The 18,177-nt window shown below is 40.3% G+C and overlaps 1 protein-coding gene across 1 annotated transcript in view; it reads right to left on the bottom strand.

Moving 5' to 3' along the window:
• Window positions 1–13,625: 13,625 nt before the first annotated feature.
• olfml2a (olfactomedin-like 2A) overlaps window positions 13,626–18,177 on the bottom strand; it is a 40,589-nt gene continuing 36,037 nt past the window's right edge. Inside the window, exons 7-8 of the mRNA XM_052037375.1 lie at window positions 16,482–16,667; window positions 13,626–16,080 (exon numbers count right to left, since the gene is read on the bottom strand). Of these exons, the coding sequence (XP_051893335.1) occupies window positions 15,479–16,080; window positions 16,482–16,667 (788 nt within the window). The 3' untranslated portion in view covers window positions 13,626–15,478. The remainder of the gene's footprint in view (window positions 16,081–16,481; window positions 16,668–18,177) is intronic.

Here is an 18,177-nt window from a genome sequence, read left to right as displayed (position 1 = left end):
TTTGATGGGATTATACTATAGACTCCCCCCTGAACCCACCCCCCCATAGTCAGCAGGAATTAAAAGAGCATATGTGATGATGTAAGACTAATAGAGTTGTAATGGTAGCTGATTTTAACTTCCCTAATACTGACTGGGAGTACCTTCATGTTCAGGTATTAGATAGGGCAAAATTTGTTGGTGTGTCGAGGAAAGTTTTCTGAAGCAATTTGTAGATGGCACTACTAGAGAAGGGGCTACACTTGACCTCCACTTAAGGTAGTCATGGAAAAAGATAGGACTGGTTCTCAAGTTAAAGTCCTAAATTGGGGCATTGGCGGCATCGGAAGGAACTCTCAAAAGTTGATTGTGGAGGTTGTTTGCAGGTAAAGGGATGTCTGGCAAATGGGAGGATTTTAAAAGTGAGACAGGAAGAGTCCAGGGCCAGCATGTTCCTGTTAGAACTAGAACATAGAACATTACAGCACAGTACAGGCCCTTCGACCCATGATGTAGTGCCGACATTTTACCCTGCTCTAAGATCTATCTAACCTTTCCCTCCCACATAGCCCCCCATTTCTCTATCATTCATGTGACTATCTAAGTCTCTTAAATGTCCCTAATGTATCTGCCCCCCACAACCTCTGCCGGCAGTGCGTTCCACACACCCACCACTCTCTGTGTAAAAAACTTACCTCTGACATCCCCCTTATACCTCCCTCCAATAAAATTATGCCCCCTCGTGTTTGCCCTGGGAAAATGTCTCTGACTGTCCACTCGATCTATGCCTCTTATCATCTTGTACACCTCTATCAAGTCACCTCTCATCCTCCATCTCTCCAAAGAGAAAAGCCTTAGTTCACTCAACCTATCCTTATAAGACATGCTCTCCAATCCAGGCAGCATCCTGGTAAGTCTCCTCTGCACCCTCTCTGCAGCTTCCACATCCTTCCTATAATGAGGCAACCAGAATTGAACACAATACTCCAAGTGTGGTCTAACCAGAGTTCTATAGAGCTGCAACATCACCTCGCAGCTCTTGAACTCAATACCCCGACAAATAAAGGCCAACACACCATATGCCTTCTTAATAACCCTATCGACCCACGTGGCAACCTTGAGGGATCTATGGACGTGGACCCCAAGATCCCTCTGTTCCTCCACACTGTTAAAATGAAGGGCAAGACTGGCAAGATTGGGGTCCTTGGTTGACAAGGGATATTGAGGATCTGGTCAAGAAAAAGAAGAAAGCATATGTCAGGTATAGACAGCTGGGAACAAGTGAGTCCCTTGAGGAGTATAAGGGATGTAGGAATAAACTTAAGAAGGAAATTAGGAGGGCAAAAAAGGCACCATGAGATATTGTTGGCAAGAAAGACAAAGGAGAATCCTGAAAGATTCTATAAATATATTACAAATAAAAGAATAGCTTGGACGAGAGTGGGTCCCCTTCAGGATCAGTGTGGTAATCTACAGGGAATGGGTGAGGTCTTAAGTTAATACTGTTCATCACAATTTTCATTTTGGGACATGGTCGGTTTGTTGGCAGACTGATTCGGGTGAGATGAATCTTGAACCAATGTAAAAGATCGTGGAGGAAGATGTAACTAGTGTTTAAAGTTCTGTGATCTTTTGAACTGATTCATCCACTTTTGCCTGAATTTTATTGATCTAATCAACAGAAGCAAACTCCAGATAGCTTAAGGAGCAGCAATTACAAAGGCTTTCCAATCTGACTTTAATTGATGGGATAAAAATTAGTTGAGTGAACCAGAAAATATGCTAAAGGTCAAGTGAAGATTTTTTTTAAGTCCTCAAAAAGTAATGAGAAATGCCAGAACAAACAGTTTTATTTATTGCTGCATCTTAAATTCTGGGCTTAATTTCAAATCTTCTTTTCACTATTGTGATTGGAAAGTATGGCTTTCCAGCTTTAAACTGGATGGTGTGGTACAGAGCCTTTACAATGAGTTGAGATATATTTTGCAGAGGGGTCGAAAGCTGAAGAGAGTGATGGATCTTATAGTTCTGTGTGTAATTCAGTCATACCCAATTTTCTACAACATTCAAGGTCATGTACTTGCTTTAATTTCACATTTCAAACTCTAAAAACACAGAGAACTGTTCAACTATAGATGACAAAAATAAACTGAACAAAGCAATCTAATTCAGTCCGAGTCTGTACAGAGCAATTTATGCATAGCCTTAGGACCTTGATATTTTAACTTAATACAACCTTGTAAGTGGACTGATGTTTTATGACAGATAGAACCTCTAATCCCAATGTTCATTAGCTCCCAGTAATAAGGTTTATGATAACTAATTAAACCTAGAATTTGCATCCCTGCACCATAAGGGTTTCCATAGACAAAAGTTACAAATGATTTATATTTTGCATCTTTTTTTTAGATTTGCATACTTGCTACATCATTTTGCTGCCTCAGATTGTTATGCCAAGGACTAGTTTATGACAGAGTCAAGAGCTAATTTTGAGTTATTGGAACAGAACTCCATGTGTTCATCCAAAACCCAGTATTATTTGGACCCAAGACTGATCTGAATGTATTTAGTGGTTTGGAACCATCTGGCCAGTCTCTAAAGGAATTTGTCTGCCTTTGATAGTTGTGAGGCAGTGGAATGGAATTAGTAAATTAATCATAGAAACTTACAGCACAGAAGGTGCCTGGTTACCCTACTGAGTCCATGCTGGCAAAAAAAAGGCCAATTGAATTGAAATCCCATTTCAATATCTTGCCATGTAGGTCACACAATGTTGAGTCATCCAGGTACTTTTTAAACATGGTGAGGGTGCTGCCTCCATTATCCTCTTAAACAGTGAATTCCAGACACACACTACTCTTTGGGTTCAAAAACTCTTGAATTCTATTTAATCCTACCCAATACCTTAAATCTGTGCAACATTGTTCCTGACTTCCTTTACATCCTGTCTAGCTAATGATAATTTTATGCACGTCAGTTAAATTTCCCCTCAACCTCCTCTGCTCTGAAGAATACAACTTCAACTTAGCGACTACTTCCACAAAACTGGATTTCTCCATTTCTGGCAACATTCTTGTAAACCTGCTCTGAGTCAAGTCACATGTGATTACATCCTTCCTCCAGTGAAGCAGGGACAGATAGACGGGTGGCTGAAGAAGAGCAATATAGAGGTAAATAAAGACAGGGTGGCAGATGAGATGATAATCTCTGCTTCTATGAAGGACAGAAAAACAACATGGAATGGGTTAGACGTCAAAGCTTTATCTGCGTTGCTATTTCCATGTAACATTTCTAAATAAGAGGTGTTATCCACTCCAGCAAAACCAATTACCTTGTTAGGTTAGGAAAAAAAATATGAAATTGAGACAGATATAAAACTTGTGCTGAGTTTACACTGGACAGCCATTATAAACGTTTAGTCTATACCCAAGTATTATTACTGCAATTATGACTAATTCCAGGGAGCACTCATTATTATTATAACTCATCATCCATTATTGAGGTACAAAACAGTTCTGCAGATGCTGGAATCTGGAGCAATACACAAAAAGTGCTGGAGGAGCTCAGCAGGTCAGGCAGCATCTATGGAGGGAAATAAACAGTCGACGTTTTAGGAAGGGTCTTGGCCTTCATCCTAAGTGACTTGCCCCTTATTGTGAGACTGATTTCTGTTTCAAGAACTCTAGCCAGGCGAAGCATCCTCTCTAGATCCATTCTGTCTAGCCATGTCAGAATTTTGTGGGTTTCAATATAATTCAATGTCAGCTTTAGTCAAAAATGCAGCTTTCAGCAGTGAATCATCCACCCGGTATTGGTTTATTGAAGTGTCAGTCAACAGTAATGCATTTCTAATTTAATTTGCTTGAGAAACATAGAAAAACGTACAGTACAATTCAGGCCCTTCAGCCCACAAAGCTGTGCCGAACATGTCCCTACCCTAGAAATTACTAGGCTTACCCATAGCCCTCTATTTTTCTCATCTCCATGTACCTATCCAACACTCTTAAAAGACCCTATCGTATCCGCCTCCACCACCGTTGCCAGCAGCCCATTCCACACACTCACCACTATCTGAGTAAAAAACTTACTCCTGACATCTCCTCTATACCTACTCCCCAGTACCTTAAACCTATGTCCTCCTGTGGCCACCATTTCAGCCCTGGGGAAAAGCCTCTGACTATCACCCGATCAATGCCTCCCATCATCTTATATACCTCTATCAGGTCCACCCTCATCCTCCGTCGCTCCAAGGAGAAAATGCCGAGTTCCCTTAACCTGCATTCATAAGGCATGCTCCACATTCCAGGCAGCATCCTTGTAAATCTCCTCTGCACCCTTTCTATGACTTCCACATCCTTCCTGTAGTGAGATGACCAGAACTGAGCACAGTACTCCAAGTGGGGTCTGACCAGGGTCCTATATAGCTGCAACAATACCTCCCAGCTCCTAAATTCAATTCCACGATTGATGAAGGACAATACACCATATGCCTTCTTAACCACAGAGTCCACCTGCGCAGCCACTTTGAGCGTCATATGGACTCGGACCCCAAGATCCCTCTGATCCTCCACACTGCCAAGCGTCCTACCATTAATACTATATTCTGCCATCATATTTAACCTACCAAAACGAACCACTTCACACTTATCTGGGTTGAACTGCATCTGCCACTTCTCAGCCCAACTTTGCATCCTATCTATGTCCTGCTGTAACCTCTGGCAGCCCTCTATACTATCCACAACACATCCAACCTTTGTGTCATCTCGCAAACTTACTAACCCATCCCTCCACTTCCTCATCCAGGTTGTTTATAAAAATCACAAAGAGTAAGGGTCCCAGAACAGATCCCTGAGGTATATTTAAATAACAAAGCTGATTAAGAGTTCCACCTCCGGTTAGAGTTGAAATGCCCCGGGAACTTAAAACTAGATTTCCATTTACAAGATTTCAGGTGGATGCACTGGATAAGAAAAAGATCAAGCAAATTGTTATCTATGTTAATTGCTCTAATCAGGGTTAAGATTCTGGCATTTTTCAGGTAAAACCGATACCTTGATGTGTTGAGGCTGATGAAGCTCATTCCGTTTACATTTTGAATATGTTCAAATATAGAGGTTAGCAACTTCAATGTTGGCTGAGTCAGGCTTACAGAGTTTTGCTTGTGGACGTTCCCCAGTGTTAGAGAAGGTTTATACAGCCAATTTAGGTGAAAAGTGCACAGCTGGGCTACATGGGAGGTGGGGGTGGTGGTAATGGTGGATGAGGATCGGGAGTGCAAATCAAAGTTGGACGTGGGTCATCATGCCCAATTCACGTGCTTCTGATTTGCTGGTGATTTTTTTTCTAAGTCCTTATATCTATCTTTGGCTTAACTTATTTTCTTAAAAACCCAACAGTAAGTGATGGTCAAATATAAAATGTTAATTTGTGACAATATGGCTTTGTACAGTTTACCAGTTAACTTTCTGGTTTGTGATGCACATATTGTTGATCCCTATTGGCAAGAGTCAAATCCTGGTCATCCAAGCCACAGTACCTTTACTCAACAAATGCACCTTGGCCTTACTGACCCAAGAATATTAAGCAATAGTAAAAAAAGCTCTGTATTTAATTGAATTTTGTCATATTCCTCTTTGTAAATGTGGATAAATTCAAATGTTGCATGAAAAATGTGTTTGTTTTGAAAATAGTAAAGGATGTTTCTGCTTTCAAGCCAGTAGGACATTTTGTAACATTAAGCAGCTTTGATTTTTGGAGTGAATCCTTGTGGCAGTCTTGTTCCACCCTAGAGAATTGTAAAAGGGTCATATGTCTTTCTGGGGATGACCCTTTGAAAGTGATCGTTCTTATGCAAATAACAATACAGTGACAACCTATTGGAAACAATTCATTTAAAGAGGCCAATTGAGATAAAAGAGAAACACAGGCACCAGTAAACCAGGGTGGTTTGATGAAAGAGCTTTTGTGTGTATTCTTTTGATGATTTCGATCAATTTTCTTGGGAAATTGTCATCATAGTTAGAGGACAACTGGATTTCTTGAGCAGATTTCTATTACATTTTTAACATCCATTTAAGAGTAATTTCCTGCAGTAATACGCTGGAGGAATTTCTGAACCAGTCTGAGCAAATGAAAAGAACTCCTTTTGAGTATTGTATACAGTTCTGGTCAGCTACACACAAAGGCGATGTTTAGGCTAGGAAGGCTAATCCCTAGCATTAGAAGACAGGATTGTAGGAAGATTGACCTAATACACCCACAAGGAATTGACTAAAAGTGGATTTTGTGGAAAATATTTAAAATAACAAATTTAGTAAAAAGAAACCCTCAAGTGCCCCTTGCTGGCGCTCCAAACACAAAAAACAAAGATAGGTCTGAAATAAGGATTTTTTTGTCTTTATGCAAATGAACTCATGGACAGACTTCAAGGTCCAATAATGAGGGAACTTGAGATAAATTTAGAACCACAGAAAATAGGAGCATGTATAGGACATTCAGCCTTTCAAGATTGCTCTGCCATTCAATACAATCATGCATTATCCTCCATCTCAATACCAAATTCCAATATTACCACAATACTCTGTGATGCATTTTGTGACCAAAAATCTATTTTGTTATTAAATATATTCAACAAGTTGGTCTCCACAGCCTTTTGTATTAGAGAATTCCACAAGTTTACTTCCTCCCACTGCATGAAGACATTTCTCTACATCTTCATCCTAAGTGACTTGCCCCTTATTCTGAGACTGATTTCTGTTTCAAGAACTCCAGCCAGCGAAGCATCCTGTCTACATCCATTCTGTCTAGACATGTCAGAATTTTGTAGGTTTCAATATAATCCCCTCTCATTCTTCTATAAAAAAGATTTAAAATTATATGTTGCTTCCAGTTGTCACAATTTTCATTATGATCCTGCATCGATATTTAACCATTGTAAAGTGCTGTGTCAACATTTTCTATTTAGTTGGCCATGCTGAACATCAATGTGTAGCTGCAGGTTCTGAGCAGAAGGTGGCTCTGTGGAATAAGTTTCTGATGGGCAAATTCTGCTGCCTGGCCTGCTGAGTTCCTCCAGCATCATAATGTTTTTATCTAGATATTCCAGCATATGCAGTCCTTTGTTTCTCTTCTGTCTACCTACTGCATGTGACCCTTATGACAATAACTGCTTGTTGGCAAAACAGACAAATATTGTATTGATTTATTGCAATCAGTATGAATATTATGGGACGGCAACATCTTAAAGAGGAAGAGAAAAACTACCTGAACCCAGCTGTCCAAGACTGTCTAGGTACCATCACTGTGTCTCCAATACAATTATTGAAATGATAGAGCTAAGGTATTTCCCTTGTTTCATTTTGCTATCAGAGGGGATGCATTCAGGGACTTATATTCATTGGGACCGGTAACTCCAGACCATCCTGCCATCAAGTTTCGACATATGGTAACGAAAATTAGCACTAAATATATGAAAAAAGGAAAACCTTCTGGAACTATATTCAATATATTGTAGGATTACATCATAAGATCCTGTAACAAGATATTTCAACTCCATCCATCAAACTTAAGCAAGTTATATAAAAAATCCCATCTTTAGAATATAAAATAACAGTGTTTAGTATTGGGGATACAAAAGCCCTTTATTTATTTAATGGAATAATTGAATTGTTCAAAGGACTTCTCACTTGCCTCATTATTTGATGCCTACATTGTAACTGACTGCACTCTAGATGGAAAAACTTCACATTTGAATTTAAGTTAATTTCTGGTCCTTCCGTTCTGCTACATCTTGCATTTTATCATGCAGAGAATGTAGCCTCCAAAATCAACCCTCTTCAGATACTGGATGGACCCCAGAACCTGAAAGTTAATGGTTTTGTGTGGAATTCTGTGATTTAAGAGACGTTTAATGGTTGTTGTGAGCTTAACTGTTAAACTCCCTCTAGTGGTTGGATGATGACACAAAATAAAATGGCTTCACTCAGAGAAATCAAGTTTTAACTTTTGAACTTTGAGTCTTGTTTTTACTCGATGTACATTAAAAATGCTGTTATGATAGAATAAGCTAACACTTTTCCCTATTGATCGGAAGAATCATCTCTTCCTGACAGTATGCCTGTGAAAATGGATTCATTATGGTAGAAAATTTAAAGACCTATCCAAACCATACCATTATTTCCACCACCAAAGCCCCTGAGCAAATTGTATGTATTTTGAAATGGAGCAAAGATATCTGACTTCCCGTCCACTGCTGGACAGCACTGAACCCAGTGGTGATACCAGAATGTAATGAGTTGAAGGGTCAGGTGCACTTCACATCTGGCCACTCAACTTAATGCCAGCCCATTCAATTAAATGGGGTCACTGGCTTTCTTTAAAAAATGTGAACTTTTTATATTTTGTTTCCTTATTTCACTTAATTTTTATGTTTTTAATTAATGTACAATAGATTAATGTATTTTAATTACATTACGTACGGGTTTGGAAGTTGTGGACATGCTATGTTGGTGCCGGAAGAGTGGCGACACTTGTGGGCTGCCCCCCAGAACACTCTACGCAAAAGGTGCATTTTACTGTGTGTTTTGATGTACATGTGACTAATAAAGATATCTTACCGTATTACTTTCAACTGATTTTTAAGAAGTACCTAAACATTTTAAATGTCTCTAAATATCAGAGAATTTAATATTTAGAGACATTTAAATAGTGAAAGATGCCTTTAACAGCAATGAGCTGTCAAAGACCATCAGTGTACTTGAGACCTGGTCATCCCTCCCGGCCCAGTCCACTTCATGGGAAGGCTGTGGAGTGGAGGTCTCCAATACAATGGATCCTGCAGGGTAGGTTAAGCCTGGCCCATTATATTCCATGGTGCTAGTCAGTAGCACTTTCAAAACCCAACTTTTCCTATTTGATCAGGTGTCAGTTTTCACCGTACTAATTACTGTTGCTGCAGCATGTATCAGCAATAGGAGGCATTGCAGAATGTTTCTAAGGCTTCCATGACAGTAGTTCATAAACCCATGACTTCCAAACCTTGATAAGCATGCTTAGAGGGTGCATGAGAACATAGACATCTCCTGGTTCCCCTTCAACTCAAACTAGCCAGTCTTCATTCATGGCCTCCAAGTCAAAATCCTGAAATGCCTCACTTAACAGAGTACAGAGGTTCAGGGAAAAGTTCACTATCCACCTCAAAGATAGCTAGCACTCAGCATGAATGCTGGATTTTCTACTGGCTCCCGTAATCAAATGTCATGATGCCTTTAGGGTCCCACTGACTCCATGCTAATTATCTGGTGTCTGCTTAGACTTGGGTCTCTTCTTTTGACTTGGGTGCAGCTGTTCAGGTCCTTCCTGATGATCCTGCAGAGTATGGCTCAGATGCCCTGATACCCATGTTTACTCCAGTGCCAAGATCTCCAAATCACACCTGCCATAGCTCTTCACTTGTGTCATGCTCAGTGACCCTGTTGTTGTGAGGAAGTTCCCGAGAGATTTCAGGTTTTTAGTTGTGGTGTGACGGTGCAGAGGCTGTCTGGTTGCTACTTTTTACCACTTCCCCTCTGCTAATCCAGGGAGACATACAAACTGTTGATATAGGTCAGTTTATGGCATCTATTGTAATGGCAGTTGTCACTCAGCATCGGATCTATTTTCTTGCCTTGGTTGAAGGATTCCTACACCACACCAGCAGCAGTACTGGATCGGCTTAGGTCACAATCGTAGCTGGTGCACTCTCCATTTTGGAACCTTCTGAATGAGGAAACTTCATCGACCTCATACATTAACTCTGTTTCTCTCTCCACAGATGCTGCCTGATGTGCTGAGTGTTTCCAGCATTTTTAGTTTTTATTTCCTAATGACATTGTTGTGGGAGCTAACTTGTGGGAGCTAATAATTGTCAAGTAATTTTAAACCTGTCACATCTTGAGTTAGTTGTGAATGGTAGTGGACAATTGAGCAGCTAATGGAAAAAGGAAACTCCAAGAACATTCCCCTCCTCAATAATGAAGGGTTGCAGTATGTGAGTACTATAGACAAGGCTGAAGCATTTATAACCATCTTCATTCAGAGATGCTGAGTGGATCCACCGTAGCTTCCACCATGATGGAAGGCAGTCCTTAGCCAATTGGATTCACTCCAGATGAAACCAAGACATGCTGAGAGCATTAGAAGCAGCAAAGGCTATGGGACCAGGCAAAATCTTGCCCGTTGTACTGAAGTCCTGTGCTCCAGAACCAGCCACTCCTCGAGCCCAGTTTCATTACAATAGCTGCATTTATCTCAAAATGTAGAAAATTGGCTTCTTATAATTTTAAATACCTCTATCAGGTCACCCCTCAGTCTCCTTCACTCTAGGGATAGCCCAGCCTATTCAATACTTCTCCATAACCAAAGTCCTCCAATCTAGGCAACACACAGATATATCTCCACTGCACTCTCTGCACAACCACATCCTTCCCATAGTGTGGCAATCAGAACTGCACATGATGCTCCAAATGCAGCCTAATCAGTGTTTTCTGAAGTTGCAACGTAACTTTTATATTCTCACCCTTGACCTATGAAGACAAGCATGCCATATGCCTTCTTCACCATCCTATCTACCTGTTTGACTTTCCAAAATTCATCATCTCATATTTGTCAGGATTGAATTCCACCTACCAGTACTCCACCCAACTCTCCATTGGATCTATATCCTGCTGTAGCCTTAGACAACCTTCCTTACTATCCAAAATACCACCAACTTTCATGTTATTCACAAGCTTACTAACCATTCCTCCTACATTCACATCCAAGTTGTTAAAATAAATCACAAACAAGGATCCCATCACTGATCCCTGTGGGTACACTACTGGTCACAGATTTCCAGTCAGAAAAGTAACCTTCTACCATCAAGCCTCCTATCACCAAGCCAACTTTGGATCCAATTAGCCAGCACACCTTGGATCCCATGTGCCTTAACATTCATGACAAGCCTACCATGTCGGACCTTGTCAAATACCTAACTAATGTTCATATAGATAACATCAATCTTCTTAGTTACCTTCTCAAAAAACTCAATCAAATTAGTGAGACAGGATCACCCTTGGTCAAAGCCGTATTGACTATCCCTGATCAGCCCCTGCCTTTCCAAATGTATATAAATCCTATCCCTGAGAATTTTCTCCAATAATTTCTCCATAAGGTTCACTGGTTTGTAGCTACCTGGCTTATCCCTGCTGCCCTTCTTTAATAAAGGAACAACATTAGCTATCCACTGGTCTTCTGGATCTCACCTCTGGCTAATGAAGATGTAAAAAATCTCCATTAGGGCCCAGCTATCTCCTACCTTCCTTCCCATAACAACCTGGAATAGCTTCCATTTGGCCCTGAGCACTTATGTGTCCTTTGACATATAATACCTCCTTAATACTGACCTGCTCCAGATTATCCACGTACCCCTCCCTGAATTCACTATCTTCCACATCCTTCTCCTCGATGAACACAGCTGAGAAATATTCATTTAGGAGCTCATCCACATTGCCTGGCTATACACATAGATTAAGTGGACCCACTCTTTCCCTGGCTACCCTCTTACTTCTGATATAAACTTATACCTTGCACAAAGGATGATGGTTATGGTTTTAGAGGGTGAATCATCCCAGGTCCAGAACATTTCTGCATGAATTCCTCTGGTCAGTGTCATAGACACCTCAGTAATCAGTGATCTTCCCTCTGTCATAAACTCAGAAGTGGAGATGCTCATAGATGATTGCACAATATCAAATTTGCATTCCTCACAAAAGTCAGTACACAACATGACCAACTCATCATTCAGCAATGTGCTTTTAAGTGGTAACATTTGCACCAAATGTCAAACACTTAGCATCTCCAGCAAAAGAGAGTCTATCCTTGACATTCAATGCCATTGCCATCAATGAGCCCCCCACTATCAACATCCTGCAGGTCCACCACTGACCAGAAACTAAACTGGACCAACCACCTAAGTACTGTGGCCACAAGAACTGATCAAAAACTATGTATTCTGCATTAAGTTATTCATCTTCTGCCAGCCTAATGCCTTCATGTGACCTACAAGGCACAAGTGAGGAGTATGATGGAATACCCTCCATTTGTCCAGATGTACAGCTCCAACAGTACTCAAGAAGATTCACACCATCCAGGACAAAACATGTCATTTTACCAATACCCTAAACACTATCATAAACATTAATTTCCTCCATCACTGATACACTGTGGCTGCCATATGCAAATTGGTACTTACTCACCTAGGCTATTCCGACAACATCTCCCAAGTTCAGTATCTCCACCAGCAAGGTCAGGGTCAACAGACACATGGTAAAAATCACCACCTGCAGGACCCTCTCCCAGTCATGCAGCAGCCTGACTTGGAAATATATTGCTGGTCCTTCATTGTTGCTTGGAAGTAAATTCTGTACACACTCCACAACAGATATGTAGGGACATCTTCACCGGAAGGACAATAGTTCAAGAAGGTAGCTCATCACCACATCTTCAGAGTAATTAGGGATGGACAATAAATACTGGCCTTGCCAGTGATGTTCTTATCCGAAAAATTGAATAAATAAATGTAGAATTGCCTTACGGCTATCGTCCTTGCTGGTATCACTTTATGAGTTATTCTGCTGGATTCAGTGCAAGTCCAGGGTCAACAGAGTCAAGGCCAGCTAGGTGGAAGTACTAGCAGTGTTTGGCCTACAGTTAAAGTCTATAACTTCCAAATCTCATTTGCAAGCATCATCAAGCAGAAATGGGATACTTGCCAGTGGAAGGGAGGAAAAACCAGGGACCAAGTCAAGCCGCTTTGTTTATGTATCCTAAAGTTCAACTTCAGAGTGAAATTGGCAGAGTCAAGTCCGCCCTTTCATTCAGGCACCAGTGCCTGCAAACAGAGACTTGGAAAACGAATCTTTAATAAACAGCCACTGATAGTAAATAAATTTTGAAGATTCCAGCAATACATCTGAAATACTATGTTCTTTCCAGTGACTTTTTAAATGCATGCTTGATTGCAGTCGAGAGCTTCAGATATTCTCAACACGAGGCAACCAAAGTCATCCATGTTAGACTGGGACTGTTTTCCCTGGAGCGTAGGAGGCTGAGGGGTGACCTTATAGAGGTATATAAAATCATGAGGGGCATAGATAAGGTGTATGGTCAGTAGCGGAGTCTAAAACCAGAAGACATAGGTTTAAAGTGAGAGGGGAAAGAATTAAAAGGGATCTGGTTGGTATTTGGAATGAGCTGCCAGAGGAGGCTATAGAGGAAGGTACAATTACTATGTTTAAAAGTCATTTAGGTAGATGGAGAGAAAAGGGTTAGAGGGATATGGGCCGAATGCAGGCAAATGGGACTGGCTTATATGGACATCATGGTTGGCATGGACAAGTTGGGCCAAAGGGCCTGTTTCTGTGCTGTGTGACTCTATGACTCTACTTCCCATATCCTTGTGAAAGTCAACAATTTAAAAACAATTTGATGATTTATTGTTTGGATTCATCTGAAGTATATTTGGAAATCCATACAAACAATGCATGCAGGGCAGCTGTGTGATAACATTTATAAATTATGGGTAGGCTGAACTTTGCCCCTGATCAGCAGTATACAGGCCCTCCCCAACTTAGGACCGCACAACTTCTGTACAGCCCGTACATACGAGCGAGTGTTTGGGAGACCAGCAGGATGGATTTGCTGGTTGCTGTGGGGCTGCCGGCATCTTCCGCCACCTGGGAACTCGCTTTGCGACTGTTCAGGTTACTAACAGTTCACTGGAATGGAAACCTGCTGTAAGCTGTGGAATAAATTCACTTAATTTTATGTATTACTTTGCACTGTATCAAGTAAATAATTCCAAGCCAACTAAAAATTAAATTGATTTTTGAATCTTTTTTTATCAAAGTACCTTTATAATCATGTTCTCAGTTCTTACGAGATAAAACTCATCACAATATGGTCATGTTCCTTTTCAAGCTTTGTAAATGAGGAAGTCTGCAAGCTGAGTTCTGGTTCTGATTACATTATTAGCGAAATGCTGTTTGTCAGAGTTACCAAGTGTGATAGTGTCTCCGCACAATGCAAAAACATTACACAGAGATGATGTGAGGAGTATATATAGGCATTACACAAGTTCTCAATTGGTCTACAATATTTCTTTAAGGCAGCGACTGAAACATCAAACTTTTGATTTTTTTTTCAAACAAAGGAGCTGGTATAACATATTGGATTGTGAGTATAATGGCCTGAGCGATAGCTAAGGCAAACTGCCATAGCTTAAGTCATTCAAATCTATAGCATCACTTGATATTTTAGACTACGCAATATAACTTTGACCTGCAAAATGTCTTGCTTGTGCTTATTCCTTTCCAGCCTTCCAACTGCAACGCTTAGACCAGACAGAATTCTAGAAATACGTTAAAATTATTCTGAAATAACTATAATAAAAGATACATTTTGTATTTCTTGTATTACTTAAAATCTGTTCTTTGTACAGAAACAGCTTTGTGTCCTGCGTAAATCCTTAAATCAAAGTCTATTTGCATAATTTACACAGGTTGTTTACATGGATATACAATGTGTACATTTCCTAATCAAAAGGCAACAGAGTACAGTACTTGAAGCATTTAGGAGTAGCCCTAGTTTCACACTATCCAGCAAATTACAAAACAAGGTTATACATACAGTGCAAGTTTTGACACAGTAATACTAACACAAACTCATGGGAGAATGAGTTTCAATTTGGAAAATTGAATCACTCAGCTGGGTGTAGTATGGGCAGTAGCAGATCAGTTATTCGCAACACAGCCTGGCCATGGATGGCCATGGACCCTGTTGCAAAGTAAAATCTTGTTGTCCGTGTAATTAATGCTAATCCCTTTCACTGCCAATTTTGTTCTGCAACTGAAGCAGCTAAAATTTGCAAAGGGGCCTTTGGTTTTTAAACTATAACTATTATTAGTGTTTTCAAGAAACGTGGTCAATCAAACATGCCCTGACTAGAGTCACTATAGATATAAATCAAACGGTTGATCCTTTGTGTGGATGTTATAGGGACAATTTTGGAACACACTTTGTTGGTGGTGTTTCAAAGATGCAGTCTGCCGGTTTGATATATCTGAAGAAGTAGCATTAGTCTGCTGGTTTAAACTGCAGCTTATCTCGATAATATCTTTTATTGATGACATCCTGCATAAAGGGAGGAGCTCTGTAAATCTGCCATTTGGATCTAAATACTAGTTAGTGCTGTTCTGAAGTAAAAGGGGACTATTTATGTGCGGTACATTGTGCTCATGTAGAACAATCAGTCATAAATCATCATGCTTTTCTGAACTTATTATTTACTCAAGGTCATTTATGACAAGAGTTGTCATCCATTTAAACCTCTCTACCAGCCCAAGTGCAAATTCTCATTCTTTATAAATGATCAAAACAAGTCAAATTAAAAGTGCTGTGTGATGGGCCATGTTTCTGTATAAAGTCAGAATGCAAAAATGATTTTGTAGATGACCTGATGACCATTATCCCATGCATACAGAACTTTCTCTTTGGGATTGTAGTCAATCTGGGTGGTATAAGTGTACTCGTTGATGAAAGGTAACTTTGGATTTATCTCAGTGTCTGTGTGAGTATCATATGCATAAGATACTTGGCCTTCTTTTTCATTGTAGGTATCTACCGCATACAAAACACCACAGATGATGAAGCAGTTACCATAGGAATTACGTTTGAGGCCTGTTTTCCATGTTGTCTCTTTCTTCACTGAAAGGTCGATCGGATCTAGTTTACTGATGACTATGATTTCATGCTGAGAGTACTCATAATATGAGGCAGGGTAAATGACCCACAGGCCACTCTCATCAACAGCAAAGTCAATGTCTGAATGTCCTCGCCATTTCCACGGTGTAGTGTCTTCATAAACCACGTCATGAAGAAGGGTCCAGGCTGCCACAAATCGCTGCTTAATATTATACTTAATTATATTTCTGGTAAAAGCCCGATTGTAATAGAATGACCCATTGTAAACAACATGGCCTGTTCCAATCCAGTTGTAAGGAAGCTTGTATAGGTTGCTCCATCGTCCTATGGGAAAAGATGAATGTTAAAAGGATGTTAAAACAAAATATTGGCGAATTCACTCAAAACTAAATTACATCTACACTTAAAAAGCACATTCTTGTAATAATCTGCTAGATGGAGACAAACAGGGAGAAAACACTCTTCATGGGTATGTGGGAACTATGCCAGCCTAATAATTCGAATGTACGAAGTTTAGCACATACATAATATATGTGAAGAAAAGTGTAAGTTGCATGGTTGAATCACAATTCGACCTTAAATTTCCAACAAAGCAGTTAACAAACTAATGTAATCAATTCAGAAGCACTATCTCAAATTAAGAGCTGACACAAAACATGCAAGTTATTAATAACCAGAATGTGTCTGTTGCACCTCTGGTGAGTTTAAAATGTGTTATATCTCACCTTGTTTAAAGTTTTCAAGGTTTCTGAACTCTACCAGATTGTTTCCATAGTAATAGTTGGTCACGTATATCCTGTTGTCTTTTGCCAGGGGATCTTTCATCCAGGCACCTTCATTACGGCCATAGCTATGGTGTTTGATAGGTGGTTCGATCATTGATAATGTCCCATAACACTCACCTTCACTGACTTTAGGTAAAAAAAAGATACTATAAGTCTCAGACACTGGAATATAACAGAAGTGTGGCATTATGCAGGATGGAACAGCACCCGGTACATCTGAACTACAAACTGTTAATTATAAATGTACTTGGACAGGAAATGATAAATACTAAATTGAACAATGTTTACAGTGTTATTGAACAGGGATGCGAGTGAAAATAGGGGCAAGACCAATGAACTTTGCTTATTGTGCTAATTGAGCAAAGTAGTAATATAAATCCATTGAATCATGCTTCAGAAATTTAAGTCCATTGAAAATGCACATACATTATTTCATTGAGAAAGACACATCTCTATACATTTACACTAATTACATCTCTATACTAATTACACTAATCTCTCAGCAGATGGGTTAATGGAAAATTTATGTGCCACATATTATCTACATTGTGAGAAGATGCAGAGCTCTCAGAGGCAGAAGGATCTGGGCATCCTGAAGCACAATTACCAAAAGCTGAGTATACAAACAAGTACAGCAAGTAATGGGGAAAGCTAACATAATGTTATCATTTATCATTAGGGGAAATGAATTCAAAAATAGGGAGGTTATGCTTCAGTTATAGGGCATTGGTGAGACCACATCTGGAGTACTGTGTACAGTATGGGACAGGCCACATTCTCCACACGCTCAACACCAGGCTTCCGAAACAGACACTGTATTTTGAACTCTCTCATGGGAAGAGATTAGCAGGTAGACAGAAGAAAAGATTCAAGGATGTGCTGCAAGCCTCCTTGAAGAAGTACAACATCCCACTGACTTCTGGGGCCCTGTGGCCCATAATTGTGTACGGTTCTGGTCACCCTGTTATAGGAAAGATATTATTAAACTAGAAAGAGTGCGGAAAAGATTCACCAGGGTGTTGCCTGGACTTGGGGGCCTGAGTTACAAGGAGAGGTTAAGTAAACTAGGACTTTATTCCCTGGAAATGTAAGAGATTGAGGGGTGACCTGATAGAGGTGTATAAGATCATGAGGAGCATATTCAGGGTGAAAGCACATAGTCTTTTTCCCAGGGAAGGGAAGCTAAAAACAAGAGGGAAGAGGTGAGAGATTTAAAAGGGACATCAGGGGCAGCTTCTTCACACAAAAGGTGATGCTTATTTGGAATGAGCTGCCAGAAATAGTGGTTGAGGCCAGCACATTAGCAACATTTAAAAGCCATCTAGATAAGTACATGAATAGGAGAGGTTTAGAGGGCTATGGGCCAAACGCAGGCAAATGGGACTAGCTCACTTTGCAACACAGTCAGCGTGGACGAGTTGGGCCAAAGGGCCTGTTTCCAATACGTACGACTCTGTGACTGCTCAAGGCAGAGAAGGAACATTCAGAATGGTACTGAGGCATTTCACAGTTTGGCAAAGTTTCCATTTGGCAGGCGGAGCTCCGGTAGTCTGCCTGAAAGTGCCACCCTTCGACCAGCAAGACCCATCTGAATCCGTCCCCGTAGGGACTTCCGCGGAGGGAGTTAGTGTACAGG

This window comes from Pristis pectinata, chromosome 23 (genome assembly GCF_009764475.1).
Source record: "Pristis pectinata isolate sPriPec2 chromosome 23, sPriPec2.1.pri, whole genome shotgun sequence".
NCBI classification, from domain to species: domain Eukaryota; kingdom Metazoa; phylum Chordata; class Chondrichthyes; order Rhinopristiformes; family Pristidae; genus Pristis; species Pristis pectinata.
The sequence above is the reverse complement of the archived record's forward strand: the minus strand, read 5'-3'. Positions and strand labels throughout refer to the sequence as shown.